Source organism: Embiotoca jacksoni, unplaced genomic scaffold, assembly GCF_022577435.1.
Source record: "Embiotoca jacksoni isolate LCO1_2020_lvr unplaced genomic scaffold, fEmbJac1.0.p SCAF_3, whole genome shotgun sequence".
In the NCBI taxonomy this organism is placed as follows: domain Eukaryota; kingdom Metazoa; phylum Chordata; class Actinopteri; family Embiotocidae; genus Embiotoca; species Embiotoca jacksoni.
In genome coordinates this window covers 23904210-23921723 of record NW_027185381.1, presented here as the reverse complement: position 1 = coordinate 23921723, position 17514 = coordinate 23904210, and the positions used below count along the sequence as shown (strand labels likewise).

The window sequence follows — 17514 nt, the reverse complement described above, 5'->3', positions numbered from 1 at the left end:
GATCAGTCGTTAATTGATTGATTTATGTCTCCCGACCGCTGATCTCCTTTTTTTTAATTTTATTTCTGTCGTATAAACTCCAGATGAAAACGTCTCTCGGTTACTTTACAATAATCTGCTCATTTATCACCGCATCCCCTTCCCCCCCTACCCCCACCTATTTTTTTTTTTATTTTTTTTTTTTTTTACTCCAAAGTCCACAAAATTACAGAGGCCGCGTTATTGATGGGACTTTTCATTATCCGGCGTTTTCCCCCAAACGAGTTGGTGTAACCGGATCCACGCGGAGTCTCGCCGCCGCACATTCATTCATTCACGAACGAACGCCGCTGGCAGCTCTGCGTCCCCGCCGACATTTTCATCATCACACACGGCCATATTCTCTCCGCAAAAAAATGTAAAAAAAAACTCGCTCCCCTGCCCATGATGCCTTTTCAACATGCTGCGGTACCTCAAGACGAAAACCTCAATTATATCACTGGCTCAGATTCGCTGCTCTGGCGCGCTCCTTTTTTTTTTTTTTTTTTTTTTTTTTTCATCTGCGGTCACTTCCCTCGCTTTTTTTTTTTTTTTTTTTTTTTTTTTTTTTTAAATAAAGAAAGATGGGAGAAAAGATGGAAAGATGGAGGAGAAGAAATGAAAGAAAGTAGAAGGGTGGTGGTGGAGGTGGGGAGGGGGGCGTTGGAGCTGGATAGTAAAGTGGGGGGTGGAGTGGAGTTGCAATGTGAGCACTACTGTTTCTGGGCCCTCCACACACTCCTGTTAATGAGAAAAAGATGTCAGCTTGATGGAGGGAGGGAGGAGGAAGAGGAGGACGGGGGCACCAGCTACTCTCTCTCTCTCTTGTGGACTACCATGCACACACACACACACACACACACACACACACACACACACACACATAAAGTTTTATCCTGCGTATAAGCTGCTTCCTGTTTAGTCTTTGTCACCTTTTTTTTTCCTTTTTTTTTTTTTAAATGAAATCCTGGCTGCCAGTTCGGTATTTGCTCCCAATAATGTCGTCACTTTGACACTCAGACACCCCCACCACGACCTGAACGACACACACACACGTACACACACACACACACACACTCAGGTTTACCCCGGGGAGGTATTCGGACCAAGCCGCAGTGAAATACCACACAGGCTCGCTGCTTTTCTCTCCTGGCGGTGAGATTTTTTTCCCCCCCTCTGAGAGGGACTCGGGTGATCCCTTCTGATTCCTGATCCGGGAGTTTAAACTTCTCACTTTGAAACCGCTCTGTGCTGTTTTTTCGTGTCCGCAGAGAAACGCCAGGACAATGGCCGGGTGTACTTCGTCAACCACAACACGCGGACGACGCAGTGGGACGATCCTCGGACCCAAGGGTGAGACTGTGAGCTTAGAGACGGTGCTGGTGTGCGTGTGCGTGTGTGCGTGTGTGTGTGTGCGCGTGCGCGTGTGTGTGTGTGTGTGTGCGTGCGAGAGCATGCGTTGGCCTGCTTGTTAGATGGTGCGTCGCTTTGGGTGTTTGCTCATACTGAAGAAGATGTGATCATCATACACAGTTTAGTATGACAACACAGTGACTCCTCTACATCATAATATCAACATGTCTCCCACCGAATCAGGGCGTATTTCAAACATGGCAAAATTCATTTTATAAATTGAGCTAAAAGAAAATTCTTTTGCATGAAAGGGAGCCTATTTTTTTTTTTTTCTTAAACTGAGGTTCATTTCATGTCCCCTAAAACTCTAAAAGAAGCAGAGCTGAAGCTGGAGTTACGGACTCTTTGGTCTGATGTGATATTTGCTTATCTCGCTCATCTTTTTCTGGCATCGCCCTCTTTTTCTTTGACATTTAAACCGTGCCAGAGCTTTTCAAATGATTTTTCCTCTCGTTTCACTCGTTCAAATTGAAGCTTTATGTGAATCTAACACATTTCAGATTTTATTTTTTTTTTTTTTTACTGTTTTGACGTTCAGGACATCTTCCTTGTGGAGATGTGGTTACTTTCTCTGGTTTGTGCCGCTCATCTGTTGCGCAGCCCGGTATCTGTTTACCCATGAGGTGGACGTAACAACACTTCCAGGATCCTCAAAGACTCCTCTGACTAAAAAAAAAAAAAAAAAAAAAAAAAAAAATAGGAAACAATATCCGCCCAAAAAAAAGATAGTATTCAGAAATGACATACTGTTTGTCTGATCCAGATTTGTACAAAGTGACTCTAAATTTGTATTATCTGTCAGAATTGTAAGTCTTCTGCAAATGTGGTTCAGAAAAGCTCTTCGACGCTGCGGGTGTTTATTTATTTATTTTTTTTGCAGGAAAGCAGATATTCAGCTTTGACTCCCAACAATGAGAGGCACAAACTGCACGCAGAGTGCAACGAGGAATTCTTGGCCACGCAAACGTTCTCATTGGGGGTTGATCTCCGGTAGCTCACAGCAGTCTGAAAATAATCAAACGCACCTTTTCTTTCTTTTTTTTTTTCTTTTTTTTTTTTACCATCTTCAAAGGGAGCCTGAACTCCACGCCGCAGCTTTTTTAGCATCCCAGGGTCTTTTTTTTTTTTTAAGCTCCACAGGTTGGCGGGGGAGGGAGGTGTGTTATAGTTTCAGCCCCCCCTCCAGACTCGGGACCGTGCTCACTGCCCCCCCCTCCCCCTCTCCCCTGTTGCAGGATGATCAAGGAGCACCCCCTCCCCCCGGGCTGGGAGATGAAGTACACCGCCGAGGGAGTCCGATATTTTGTGGACCACAACTCGCGCACCACCACCTTTAAAGACCCCAGACCCGGGTTTGAGTCAGGGTAAATATTTTTTCTCAGCCCTTCCTCCCCACGAAACCTGCTTTGATTTAGACGTTCGAAGGATGTCGCAGACCGAGGCAAAGACCTGCTGATCACATGATCTTTCTAGTCATAGAAAAAAAAAAAAAAAAAAAAAAAGTTCAAAAAATAGACTTCATCTTATTTTAATGTTTAATTCCTGCAGGGTGATTTTTGCCTGGGTCTGACGTAACAGCCTCCCCTCGAGAAAAAAAATAAAGATCCAAACTGTATCTTAATCTAAACGACATCATCTTTATCAGTTCTTATCTGTATCTCTATGAAGTCCATGTTTTATCCATTGCCTTTCTTTTCTTTGCCTATTTTTGATATTTCTCAAAGTCAGACAGAATCACAGCGTCACACACTTTATTGCAACGACACGTTCATGCTCTCTCACACACACACACACACACACACACACACACACACACTGCTCTTCCCCTCAGCCTGTGGATGTTTGCGTTGCCTTGAAGCAGTCTCAAATCTCACCGCAGCAGTCAGGAGAATGTGCAGATGTGCGACAGCAGATCCGCTGCAGACTGCGCTGGCGTGTGTTTGTGTGTGTGTGTGTGTGTGTGTGTCTTTCTTTCTGTGTTTACGTCCGTCATGCAAGTGTGTATTTGCTTGTGTGGTCGCTGCTGTAGATGGCCTCTGTGTGTGTGTGTGTGTGTGTGTGTGTGTGTGTGTGTGTGTGTGTGTGCGCGCATCTGCAAGCTGCTTTTTCCTGCTGATATTTGCCCGTATTTTTAGGCCGGCGGTCACGGAGGGCCTCCTGAGAGAGTCTTCACTGTTTTTAACACTGGATCCCTGCAGGAGTGTGTGTGTGTGTGTGTGTGTGTGTGTGTGTGTGTGTGTGTTTGTTTGTTCATGTGTGTGCGCGTTGTGTGTGTGTGTGTGTGTGTGTGTGTGTGTGTGTGTGTGTTCATGTGTGTGTGTGTGTGTGTGTGTGTGTGTGTGTGTTTGTTCATGTTTGTGCGCGTTGTTGTGTGTGTGTGTGTGTGTGTTTGTTTGTTCGTGTGTGTGCGCGCTGGTGTGTGTGTGTGTGTGTGTGTGTGTGTGTGTCCGCGGCCGGCGCTCTGCCGCTGCGGTCGCCATTTCCTAACCCAAACCGAGATGTGCCTGGCAGCTCGGTGAGCACAAACCCGATGCATTAGAGGCCTCCTCCTTCTTCTTCTTCTTCTTCTTCTTCTTCTTCTTTTCTCTCTCTCTCTCTCTCTCTCCTCTCATCATCTCTCTGCATCTCGGCCTCTCTGCTGCTGACGAGGCACATATCCAGTGTGTGTGTAGCGGGTTGGTGGAGCTTATACTAACACAGCTGCAGGCCCTGGGCTCACCTCTGTCTTTGGGAACCCAGACAAAACCGATTGGTTATTCAGAGCAGGGATGGCTGGTGTGAATTTAATATTCCCCTTAAACTTTGGAGCGTCAGAGCTTCTCAAAGGAGACAATCGTGTTTCTGATTATCGGCTCAAGCTCAGAAAACATCGAACACGGAGGGCCGTTAATGCATCGCATGTTCTTTTTTTGTTGTTGAAATTGACCAACTTTCTCTCTGTGTGTGTGTGTGTGTGTGTGTGTGTGTGTGTGTGTGTGTGTGTGTGTGTGTGTGTGTGTGTGTGTGTGTGTGTGTGTGTCTGTGTCTGTGCAGGTCACGTCAGGGCGGTTCACCCGGCGCCTACGATCGCAGCTTCAGGTGGAAATACCACCAGTTCCGCTTCCTGTGCCACGTGAGTCTTCAGTCGAATCCGTAGCCACAATAAAACTGCCCACTCAGCGCACCTTGATCCGGTGTCGGTGTGTGTTACCGCAGTTTTCGGTCTACACACCCACGTCATGAAAAAAAAAAAGAAAACATACTTCACGCCGAGGCCCAAAAGTCTTTTTCTTTTTTTTTTGGACGATTCAGATTTCAATGGTTTTTTTTTCTTCTCTTTACAAGACAAAACATGATTCAGAACTAGTTCTCTTTATTAAAACAAGTTATTCTGTATATGCAGGACCAATGAGAACAATGGCACTAATAAAGGCTGCTCATTATTATACTATAGATGTTGCAAAGGAAAAACTGTGCAACCGTCACAAAATAGATGCACCCGAATGTGCCGGTAAAATCGCCTCTTCTGATATAAAATGTCAGAATCTTGTCACAATGCAGCTTTTTAACTTTGTTGAGATCCCGAATCGTAGACTTTGATTACTCTGCTGCTTCAGTTTCAGCTGCTGGAACCCATTTGTCCCAAAGTTGTTGTAAAAAATCTGTTGAAGACCGAACCGTGTCCACGTCACTGAAGTAACGTGACGACCTTTGTTGTCGTCTCCACGGAAACGGCATCACTTCAGATTTTGAATGAATTGGATGTTTCATACTTACCCACTGTGGTATCTTGCCATTCAGCTTTATTTCTCCGTTATAGATATTGAACGTTTTGTTTACGTCAGTGTCTCTTTCCAGATAATTATGAGTGAATTTGGATTTTGGATAATCACAGACTCTGATCTGTTTCACTTTCCTGAAGAGGAAAGTTTTAAATCGAAACTTTTAAATTCCTTTAAATGTACATTTTTAATGCTCTCGGCTCCATGAACAAAATCCCATTGACTTCTATGTAATTGGCTCGTGACAGAAATCTCTGAGGGAGATATTTCAGGTTCCTAGATGTCAGTGTGGGTGCAGGAAATGATGAAATATGTCTTTATTTTGTGTGAACTGAACCTTTAAGGACTCGTGATTTATCATAAAAGGATCCGATGCTGCTAAATAACAGCAAATATCTGTACTGGATGAAGTGTTATTAATGTTTACATTTAACTGGATTAAGATGTGAGTAGAAGTTAGGAGAGAGTTGATCGGTTCTTGTTGTGCTGAGTCCCACAGCGGTCACATCTTAGATATTTAAATCTGTTTACAAATGTGTTGGTTTTTTTTTTGTCTTCCTGACCTTTAACCTCTCGATGTTGTTTGTCTCCCTGCAGTCCAATGCCTTGCCCAGCCATGTGAAGATCTCTGTGTCCAGACAGACGCTGTTTGAGGACTCATTTCAGCAGGTCGGAGACGGACAAAACACACTTTACCACATCACCTTCATCAAAAAGAGGAATGAATAAATCTATGGTGCGTATTAATGATATGCTGTGTCATCAGATCATGAATGTGAAGCCATACGATCTCCGCCGCCGACTCTACATCATCATGAGAGGAGAGGAGGGGCTGGACTACGGAGGCATCGCCAGGTGAGAGCACCAACAAAACAAACGCACCAACGAAACAAACGCACCAACGAAACAAACGCACCTCCCTTCGGCTCCGCCTCACATTCTGTCATTTTCTGTGTGTGTGTTTTAGGTTTTTTTTTTTATCTGGGACTTGTTATTGATTTATTTATTTTTTTCTTTAACATTTGTTTTAAATGTTGGTGGTGGTGTGTTTTGTCTGTTTGTGGCTGCTTCTCTGATCTCTGTACTGTATTTATTTATTTTTTATTCCTGTGGATCTGACATTTAATTGCAGCTTCAGGCAGGATTGAAATTAGTTTAAAAGACGATAAAGAAACGGCGGAGAAGGAGGATAAATCCTGATTATTACATAACTCATAATTTAAACCGTAAATACAAACCTTAGGTCCGTCACCACTGGGGACGACATTATACCCGTCAGTTTAACTGGATTTCATCAAACTATTTGTCTTTAACAACGTTCTGTTGTGAAAATGTCAAAAATGAAAATAAATAAAATTGTGTTTTTTAAATGTTTTTATCTAAAAACGTTTTTAAGAGTCGCTAGATGAAAATTATGGCGGGCCGTGCTGTAGTTTCCAGTTTGACCTGATGGTGGCACTATTATCATACCTTAACCCAGACGCAGCGTCTGTAACGTGATGCCGCAGCACCTCGGCGACCGGTTTTAGTGCAGAACAGCATTTTCTCTGAGGAAGATGAATCCGAGGCTGACGATGACTTTTCCCAAAAATTACAAAAACACACGTTCGTTATCGTTAACACTACAAGGAACGAACGGTTTGAACATATGCTTTAATCTGCCTTCTGTAAGTGCAGCGGTTTGTCAAACGCCTCCTCACGACATGTCTTGTCACCTCCATCCTCCACAATCACCCTGCGTCCGCTTGTCTTCCAGGTCTTCCTCCTCTGTATCTGTTGTTATTTTTTTGTTTCTGTTGGCGGTGTTTTCATTGCGTCTTTGTTTTGGTTTTTTATTTTAAATTTTTTTTTTGCATTGTGTCTCTGTCTCCGGTGTCACGTCAGTGGTTTTACCCTATGGTAGGTGACATCATGCTGTTCTACCACAGGGTAGAACCACGGACGGGATGTTGGGAGGTGTCTGCGTCCGTCAGTTCGTCATTCAGTCCATACAAAATCCCGTCTTCCTCCTGCTCCTCCTCCTCCTCCTCCTCCTCCTCCTCCCTCCACACACCCTAAGCGGGGGAGGGCAGCGGGGCGGGCGGCCTTGGGAGCGCTTGGTTTCGGGTGCTGCAGCTGGTGGAGGGGCCCCTCATTCTCTCTAACAATCATCCTGTTTGTGTCATTGTTGTTGTTGTTTTTTTTTTATTCAACCCTGTTGTATTCATGTACTTAATGTTATGTGTGTGTTGTCCTCATGTAATTTATGTGTCAAATTCAGGTTGTAGGATGAGTAGAAATGTGTTTATGTTCAGTTTTTTCGATTTAAAAAAAAACTCCAAAGTAGCTTGATAAAATTATTATTCTCTCAAGGGGAATTTTAAGGCAGCAAATCTCTGTAAAAACAAGCAGACGACTTACATATGCACCTAAAAACAATCCAAAAATACAACTGTAGAAAGAGTTTTCATTCACAGGGCTCTTTAACAATCTCCAGTCCATCAATAGTCAACAGATCCAACTAAACAAATGCACATATTATGTTAAAAAAAAAAAAAGAGCAGAAGTCAAATATATATGTGCATATATCTGTCTTTTCACTATTTCTTGAACTGTGGCTGCTCACAAGTCTTAATTGCTTCTGGACTAAAACCAAACCTCCCCCTATTTATTTTACATGAAGGCAATTTAAAACACATTACAACACCAGGCACAGAATCTGTGTTTTTTTCCAAGTTTTAGAGTTGAGTTTAAAAACACCTGGTAATTGGTTCTTGTCCTTTTGACTGAGGATTAAAAGGCTCCATGCAAGACTGCTATTTAAAAACGGGTAAATTAAGAGAAATCTTGTTTTGTTTTTTTCATTTGGGAAAAATACTTTATAATTTTCCTGCTTTTCCATAAACTGTGTTCACTGTGATCATGTTCGGCTCTCGTATTGAATGTACTGCTGTTATTATTCTGTCGGCATTTGTTAGAAGATGTTGTTCTCCGTCATCTGGACTACAGAATGTGTTTGATTTTTGTGTCGTGCTCCCGTTGACCTGCTGGTCTCTGCTCGCACTGATGAAACTAACACGTCTACTTTGTCTGCAGAGTCGGCCTTTAACAACAACGACTGTCGTGTTGAACTGCAGAATAATCCGACAGGTCCAACTAATCCATAGTCGGACAGCGTTAATGTCCTCTGTTCCTCTCCGCCCTGCAGGGAGTGGTTCTTCCTGCTGTCCCACGAAGTCCTCAACCCCATGTACTGTCTGTTCGAGTACGCCGGCAAGAACAACTACTGTCTGCAGATCAACCCGGCGTCCTCCATCAACCCCGACCACCTCACGTACTTCCGCTTCATCGGACGCTTCATCGCCATGGTGAGCTCCGTCTTCGGCGTCGTTTTAATAGATCTTCCGTCGGGTTTGAATTCCTCTGAGGGAAGTTCAATGTCGTTGAACTGAACTGCAACATCCGGTGTTAAAAGTGTCTGGACTTGGTTGCAAGTGTAGTTATTTTTGTGTTGTTGTAAAAAAAAAGAAGAAGGAAAAAAAAGCATTTTATTGACACGGAAAAGCAACTTGTAAAAAGTAGTTTTCTAACTATTCTTAACCTGCTAAACAGAATCAGATATGATTTTAAAACACCTCAAATTACAAATCACAGTCTCTTCCTCAACTTGTGTAATTTTCTTTGGTTGTTATTGGAAGATCTGAACTCCAATCATAACTCAAAACTCCACATCTTTCATTTCAGCATTTTTGCCACTTTTACACCTGGTATTAAAAATGCGATCTTTGTCTGGACGTGATATCTGAATCATTTTAGTTGGTCTTCAAACAAAACTTCCATAAATGTTCCGTTTAAAGTTTCTTAAACCTGATAATTTTGTGCTTTTTTTGTTGTTGTATCTGATTTCAAACGTAAGAGTTTGGTCTGTTTTTCTCGTCTCGTGTTGGTGTATTGTAGTTTTCCGACCGTCCATCGTGACTCGATGTTGTACGAGTAGGGAATCGACACACTTTTAATCATTTTCTTTAAGTATAGGCGATGAAACTAGTGCGTTCAGGTTTGAGTTTGGATTCTCCACAGAAACTCCCACAACGTGCGTCTTCAGACATCAAACTGACTAAACTCCACAAGACGCCAAACGTCTCGAAGTCATTTCTAGATAAGATAAAAACAAGATCAAATACAACACGTTGTCTGCGTCGAGGCTCTCAAATATGAGATGTTGTTGTTTTAGTGGTTGACATTGCTTTAATTTACATATTTTTTCACGTCTGTGATATTTTGGACTGGTGGTTGGACAGAAACTGAAATTTAGGGTACGTCACCTGGACTCCTGGATTGTTTTTTCCCCACAATGTTTTGATGTTTTATCGACCGAATGATTCATCAAAAAAAACATCATTGTGACACACGCCTGAATCATCGCTCGTTTTGCCTCTACGTCTTCACGCTTCACGCAGGAAGCAAGTTTTGGAGTTGTTGCTGCCTCGTGCGTACGGGTAAACTTTACGACTTCTGGATTCAGAGATTATTGCCCTTTAAATAATCGGCACGGAACGACCCGACAGTCGAGATGGAGTGCCGTCGGCAGCGAGTCGCCCGGTTTTGATTCCCAGCCGGACAGACCGTTCACCGTCTGTCGTTTTATTTCCCCGCGTCTTCTGTCCTCACTGCACCGCATGAATAAAGGCGAACATGCCAAGAGAACTAATCTTTAAATAATCACCGTGGGCCACGTGTGTGTTGACATATTTACGAGATGCTCTTAAAACGTGGGATCGTGTGAAGCCAGACTCTGATTCATTTCCTCCGCTGGCACGTTTCCTGTTTGTTCTTATAGCTATTTTTGAGCATTTTTCGTCATTTTGATAGAGACAGTAGATGGAGAGCCTCCCGGGTGATGAAGCAGGGAGGCTGTAGAGATGTTCTACGGGTCTTTTAGGTATTCGTCTGGTCTTTTTTTTTTTTTTTTTTTTTTTTACAGTCACCTCGTTTTTTTTTTTTAGTTTTTGTTTTCGGACACGGCGCTCTCAGTTTGTGCTATAACGTCTTTCTCTCCGGGATCGACTCCAAAAAGCTGTAGGTCCCAGAAAAACCGACACCCTCCACCCCTCCCTCCGTTTGCCACCCCGCCCCTCACCCACACCATGACCTCACTGCCGCACCCAGCCCACACCCGCCAGCAACTCGCCTATATTTAGTCCCCAGAAATGCGCTTTTGCTGACTCGCCTTTATAAAGATGCTCGCCTCTGAGCGGCTCCCCAACTTCACATTTCGCGTCTCTGCCCGCTCCGGTTTTTCCGCGGCCGCCCTTCTCCGCTCCCGTCTTCTGAATCTTCTCCTCGTCTGGCCGTGAGACAGACACATGGTCGGTCGGGACGCAGGACGGACGGAGCAGACTGCGACTGAGTCAGTTAGTGGGCGTCTGTGTTGTTCTTGGCTCATCTGCAGCTCTGAACCCTCTGTGTTTTTTAGTTTTTTTTTTTAACATTAAACAGGTCCGTCTGGCTGAGTTCACTCTCTCTGTGAACACACACACACACACTGAGGGAAGATTATGACCTGCTGCACACATTTCTGTCCACATCTTGACGTTTAGATCGTAAAAATTAGGATTAAAAAAAGTCACCAGGATGTAATTTTGAAGTGGAATATAAACAGCGGCAGCAGCAACCTTTTTTGGGGGGTAAAATATCGTCGAAATCATCAATCGTTTCGTTCCTTCTTCGAGTTTTTGCTCATAAATGATTAAGCGGCTGCAACGATTCCAGGAAGAAAAGCCTCATTTATGTTTTTCTGTAAAAAGTGATTGGCTGTTAAAGCATTTCTAACACTTGAGTGGGCACGAATCAGTTCCCCCTGTGAATCATCGGCCCGAACGGCGAGCGTCTGAGTTGAAAGTATTCATAATTTGTCAGGAGCTAATGTGAACCATGTGTCACCAGAGTCCATAAAAAAAAAACCACTATAACATCACAGGGATTACAGCACAGTGAAAACACCTCCTGCCTCTCTGCTCTATCGTATCCAAGGACCTCAAACATGCCGAATCATCAGGTTTGCGTTGTCTGTGTGTGTGTTTTAAGACATTTGAGCAGCGGACAGCGGGTGGCGCCTCTCCCTCGTCGTGGGTTTTTCTCTAATGTAACGAATCCTCCCTGCAGGCTCTGTACCACGGCAAGTTCATCGACACCGGCTTCACGCTGCCCTTCTACAAGCGCATGCTGGACAAGAAGCCCACGCTCAAAGACCTGGAGTCCATCGACCCCGAGTTTTATAACTCCATCATGTGGGTCAAGTAAGTAACGCAGCTCACAGTTACAGCCACCTCTCAATATGTGTTACTGTTATTTTATGCTCACAAGAGTAGAAACAGGAACTTTTTTTTTTAGGCTTAATTTCTTCAGCGGTTCGTTTTTCAACTGAAAGGAAGAAGTGAACAAAAACAACCAAAGTCTGTTGGTTATTATTAAACGGTCATATGTTACGTTCAAAACTAAACGTACTAGAAGCAGGGTGTCTGCAGGCCCTGAAAAAGTCCTAAAATGAACAAAAACAATTTTTCTCAATAATAAATGCCTCAGAAGGTATTTAAAAGTCTTGAATCTTGTCTCTGGGCAGCTGTGAAATGTTTCTGTATGTGACTGCGGTTTCAGGGCGACGTTCTACATCTCTAAAATAAAAGTGAGCCTGTTGTGACAGAGGATTGTGCTGCAGGATAAAGTCACAAAAAGTCACAGCTTCGTCAGCGACTGTCTTGAAAAGATGCACTTTTAGGATTCGTGTGTGAGGCGGAGCCGATGCAGCCGTTCGGCGCTGTAACGAGTGTGTTTCTGCGTCCAGAGAGAACAACCTGGAGGAGTGCGGGGTGGAGCTGTACTTCGCACAGGACATGGAGATCCTCGGGAAGGTTTCCACTCACCAGCTGAAGGACGACGGCGAGAACGAGCTGGTCAACGAGGAGAACAAAGAGGAGTACATCAGGTACGACCGCAGAAGAAGAAACAGTGACGGGAAGGAAATCTCGTTAACTTAAAAAAAAAAAAAATAGAAAATGATGTCACTGGTGGAGACCAAACTATAAAATAAAAAAAATAAAAACACCTGCTGTTTTTGTCCCTGCAGCCTGCTGACAGACTGGAGGTTCACCCGCGGGGTGGAGGAGCAGACCAAAGCCTTCCTGGACGGCTTCAACGAGGTGGTTCCTCTGGAGTGGCTTCGCTACTTCGACGAGAAGGAGCTGGAGGTGAGGAGGAGGAGGAGGAGCTTCATCAATATTTAAAAACTAACAAAGACAGGGTCACTTTGAAAATCAGAAGACACGTAGTGAATAAAAAATTTCCTGAATCCGATTGGTTTTATAGCCGTTTAATGACAGTTCGTTTGCACTAAATGTGTGTATTCCATTTTTTTAAATGATCCTGATGGATGACGAGTGTTTTCCTCAACTCCTGCTGCAATCGAACTTTGCAGCAAAAACTCAGTCTGAAGCCCCTTTTTCACTCAGTTCCTCGAGATGGGTTTCCACCAGAGGAACCAGGTTCGAACTGAAGTTCCAGGGAGATTTTTAACCCCCGCAAAAAAGTTCCTGCTCAGGGTTTAGTACTTCCTGGAAGCACAGGAACTTACAGAGCTGAACACAGTTGTATTTTATCGGTTTTCCCAACCACCACTTTTAACACCCTGCAAATGCAAACGTACATATTTATTTTGTGTTCTGATTATTTTTGACAGGACAACGTTTAGCAGCAGAATAAAATCCTCCGACACATAAACAGAAGTCTTGTTTAACATTTTTGCAGAGGAAGACGTCCGGTGGGAACTTGAATTCTGTAAAGGTCGACATTGCCATGTTAAAAAAACAAAATGTCACTGGAATTTAACCTGAAGTGGAAACACAGATGACAAAAGGGCTTCAGGAACCTTTCAGTTGCTTGGAAAAGTTCTCAGAAATCAACAAGACCAGACTTTATAAGATAGAAGATGGAAAACTGGAGAACCCCGTTAATAGGATCTACTAATCATTTTCTATTCTTGGTATGTCTCTCCTTTTAAGCAAGATAATTGATTGTTCAAAAGTGCTACAAAGGAGATTAGTGTGTGTTTACCCAAGTTTAAACGAGTTGACTTCTGTATTCAAACAATTACAAAGTTTGAGATAGAAATTGATTGCTTGTTATTTGAAAATCAATCACAATAAAGAGAATTACAACCAAAAAAAAAAAAAAAAAAAGGTCTCAGAAATCGGTCGGAGACTTTAAATGGAAACACGGCTTAACAGAGAAGAAGAGACGGGGACATGCTCACATCACACATATGACGAGTTGAGGACACTCGCCGGACTCTAAACGCTCCTCCTCTGTTGTGTTTGCTGCAGCTGATGCTCTGCGGCATGCAGGAGATCGATTTGGCCGACTGGCAGAAGAACACCATCTACAGACATTACACCAAGAACAGCAAGCAGATCCACTGGTTCTGGCAGGTACGGACACACACACACACACACACACACACACACACACACGCACACACACACACACGCACACGCACACACACACACACACCTGTTGCTATGAAGTTAGTGCGTGAATGACGGAGTCGCGTCCCTTGCAGGTGGTGAAAGAGATGGACAACGAGAAGAGGATCCGTCTGCTCCAGTTCGTGACGGGAACGTGTCGGCTGCCGGTCGGAGGCTTTGCTGAGCTCATAGGTACACGAACTTCACATCGAACATGTTCCAGCCTTCGTGTTATTGGCGCGAAGTTTTCATTTCCAAACATCTACTGGAGGTGTTGACTTTCGTTAAGTTTAAACATCAGTCAGGTGAAAACGGAAACGTGCAAAAAAAAAAAAAAAACTAGAATTAAACAGAGGATGAAACAGATATTTCTTAAACATCCACAGCAAGAGAGGATCAAACTGGTGAAAATGGACATCATGCTGAATGAACTGGCTCCCATCTGTAGCCTTTATTAGTTCGTTCTGGACACGCCAGACTTTTAATGATCAATCATGTACTAATTTGATAATTGGCAGTGTTTAAAATCATGGTTATAGTTACAAAACACATCTTTAAATATGCAGCATGTTTTTTAAGGGTGTAATGATTATAACAAAATTAAAAAAAAAAAAAAAAAAAAAGGGATTCTTGTTCATATTTGATGATTTTTTTTTTTTTTTTTTCCCCTGCAGGAAGTAACGGTCCCCAGAAGTTCTGCATAGACAAAGTGGGGAAGGAGACTTGGCTTCCAAGAAGCCACACATGGTGAGCTGCTCTTTCATCGCCGTGTCGAAAAATAATCTCGCCTCAGTCCGTTTCTAGACAAGAGGAAGCAAGCGCGCCTTTACGATGATCCATCCGCGTGCGCACAAATGAATAGATTCATGTGGGAACGGGCGTCTCGGTTGTGAACTGTTTTTAAAGTGGGGTCGCGTTGTTGTTGTTGTTTACATTTTAAAAACAAGGAAATTTGTGTTTTTGTAGAATTCTATTAAATTTAGGGGATTTAGCTGATAGAGAGCGAACAGCTGATGAGACTGGTGTTGGAAGAACACCTTTCACTTCATAGACTTTTATTCTTTGGTAGCTTTTCCCGAGTTTTCATACAACATTTCACTTTCAGCTGATTAAATGCAGGGAAAGGTGAAAAAAAAAAAGAAGAAGAAAAAAAACACTTTAAAACAAATAAAAGGACCCAGACATGATTTAAAATACAGGCAGAGCAACGACTTGGCTAAAAAGAAAAGAAAAGAAAAGCAGGAGATAATTTCAGGTGTAGTTATTACTAATGGTCTGGACTGGATTAAACCCACTGAGCAGGGCCGGTAATTCAACTCCAGATGAGGGGGCTTTAGTGTGTAAAACCAGGATTTCACCTCCAGCCGGCTTCAACTGTCAGCAGCCGGGGAGAACATGTTAAAATAACACGTCTCGCCCCAGCTGAATCCACACGGAGGAGTAACCCTGTCGCTTCCTGTCCGTCTCTCTTCCTCGCAGCTTCAATCGTCTGGATCTGCCGCCCTACAGAAGCCTGGAGCAGCTGCGAGAGAAGCTCCTGTTCGCCATCGAGGAGACGGAGGGCTTCGGGCAGGAGTAGAGAGGCGGGAAGAAGAAGAAGAAGAAGAAGAAGAAGAAGAAGAAAAAAAAAAAAAAAAAGGGACACGAGGCGAGAGAGGAGAACGGTTAATTCAACAGGATAGTCTTCTTTTTGTTAGTGTTCTTACTTTGTATTTTTTGTTTTTTTTGTGCATCGGTTAATCACAGGCCGGAGAAATCACCTATCATCTGAAGCCCCTCACCACCTCGGGGAGGAGGGGGGGGGGGGTCGTGTTTGTGGACTGAATCATGAGAAAGGTTGGAGCTCGGCGTGTGTGTGTGTGTGTGTGTGTGTGTGTGTGTGTGTGTGTGTGTGTGTGTGTGTGTGTGTGTGTGTGTGTGCATGTGTGTTGCTCACGTTGATACCACTGTGTATATGCATTTAAACTGTGTGCGTTTACACAATGGCACGTTCACCCCCCCACCCCACCCCACCCCACCCCGACCCCCCCCCCCCCCCCACCACCCACCTCTACTCCCCGCTTAGAAACCCACACAAGAACCAGATGATACTTTTAATGTCAGCAGCGACTCACAACGACAGTACAGCTACCCGCAAAATGCAGTATAACATATCTACAAGAGAGAGATACATTTTTTTTAACATTTTAAAAGTGCAGAGAGAAAGAGAGAGAGAAAGAGAGAGAAAGAGAGAGAAAAAGAGAGAGAGGAGGCGTACCAGAGCTGTTATCGTGAACTAGTGCACCTCACCTCTATCACAGAGGCAAGAGAGAGAGAGAGAGAGAGATGTGATTGTATTTTTAATTTTTATGTTAATTGTGAAATTCTGCTTTTTTTTTTTTTTTTTTTCTCCTGTACATAACTAAAATAAATGAGATTTCAGTCTTCAGCCGTGTCGATGTCTTTTTAAACCTGTCATAACAAAATAAACTATTAACGGGGTTCCCGCGGGTCAGGGAACATCAGGGAACGTCAATGTTCAAAACAGGGAAAGTCGGGGGGTTTTGTCTGGGAATTTGATCATTATTTGGGCCATATCAGGGACATTTTGTTTAAATTTTAGTTGCCATTTATCAAAACATAAACTTTTCCATGTACTCTTTTATATATTTAGATATTTGGAAAATATACATTTCCTGACATTTTTTTTTGGGGGGGGGTGGTCTATTTCTTGTCTACTCAGCACAACAACAGCCTGTTTTTCTGTTTTCTGTTTATTTTCTCGACTAATATATAATAATAATAAACTTAAATGGTAATAAAAGTGCCTTGCATACAGGAGATAAAGCAATGCAGCACAATAAAATGACATAAAATCAGCCCCACTAAGAGTACAGAGACCACATAAGGAAATAAACTCATTTCTTTTACACATCCGCTGTAGTGGCATGGGGAGTACCTTTCTGTACTATAAAGACACGTTTTTGAATCGAAAGCATTAAAGATGACTCGAGGAATGTATTTTATTCTTCTGCCTTTGACTCGACAAGCTGAACCCAGTCTCAGCTTGTCGGTCTCACTGGTTGAAATGGAAGGATCGGGGATGTAGATACCACTGTGCCAGAAGCAGCAGCATTTTCCACACATCAGGCCACAGTTTGTGGTTTGGCCGGCAGGATGGCAATAATTGAAAATACATGTTTGGATGTAACCATATAAACAACCTTTTTTTTTTCATGTGTCTCCACTGTCAGTCCCCCCCTTTAACCGTTTTAACATGCAGCTTCAAGGCACAACAGTGGTGTCGCAGATTATCATCTCTGGATGCAACTGCAGCCGAGACTGGAAGCAGAAGCTGAAACGCTCTGCGGTGGGAAGACTACAAATGTACCGAGCAGCACGGGAGGATTCATCGATGGGGCACATGTGGTCCGAGGGGACGGGGACACCCGAGCCAGAGAACAAGTACAAGTTTGAAGTGACTATTAGCACTTCTTGATGGAAAATGGATTTTAGAAAAGATGCCAAAACAACTGGAAAGAAATGCAACAGAGGAAAAGACTGCAGAAAAAACTCCTAAGTCACTACAGAGAGAGGCAAAACAACAAAGTGATGCAACACTAGCACAAAGCAAAATGCAAAACAACAACAACAAACAACTTCAAAAAGAAGTAAAATGGCAGAGGGTGGAGGGTTGGGGTTTTCTATATATTCCACTTAAATGGGCCGGGGGTCCGAAGCCCTGCTTTGTCCGGTTGGTAATTCAGCCCTCAGTCACATCAGGTAATTCAAAAAGGCACTGTGGTACAAAGCATTTTTAAATTGACCTGCCTTATAGGTGTCGA

General features: G+C 43.3%; 1 protein-coding gene across 3 annotated transcripts in view; it reads left to right on the top strand.

Annotated features, from left to right (window-relative positions):
• wwp2 (WW domain containing E3 ubiquitin protein ligase 2) overlaps positions 1-16118 on the top strand; it is a 56628-nt gene extending 40510 nt beyond the window's left edge. For 2 of the 3 annotated variants that reach the window (XM_069162197.1, XM_069162198.1), the window contains exons 12-24: positions 1290-1371; positions 2667-2795; positions 4465-4543; positions 5790-5861; positions 5959-6047; positions 8380-8539; positions 11337-11470; positions 12016-12156; positions 12298-12418; positions 13550-13654; positions 13786-13882; positions 14365-14437; positions 15170-16118. In XM_069162197.1, the coding sequence (XP_069018298.1) occupies positions 1290-1371; positions 2667-2795; positions 4465-4543; positions 5790-5861; positions 5959-6047; positions 8380-8539; positions 11337-11470; positions 12016-12156; positions 12298-12418; positions 13550-13654; positions 13786-13882; positions 14365-14437; positions 15170-15269 (1382 nt within the window). In that variant the 3' untranslated portion in view covers positions 15270-16118. The remainder of the gene's footprint in view (positions 1-1289; positions 1372-2666; positions 2796-4464; positions 4544-5789; positions 5862-5958; positions 6048-8379; positions 8540-11336; positions 11471-12015; positions 12157-12297; positions 12419-13549; positions 13655-13785; positions 13883-14364; positions 14438-15169) is intronic. The other variant, XM_069162199.1, reaches the window with a different exon arrangement.
• The last annotated feature ends 1396 nt before the right edge of the window (positions 16119-17514 follow it).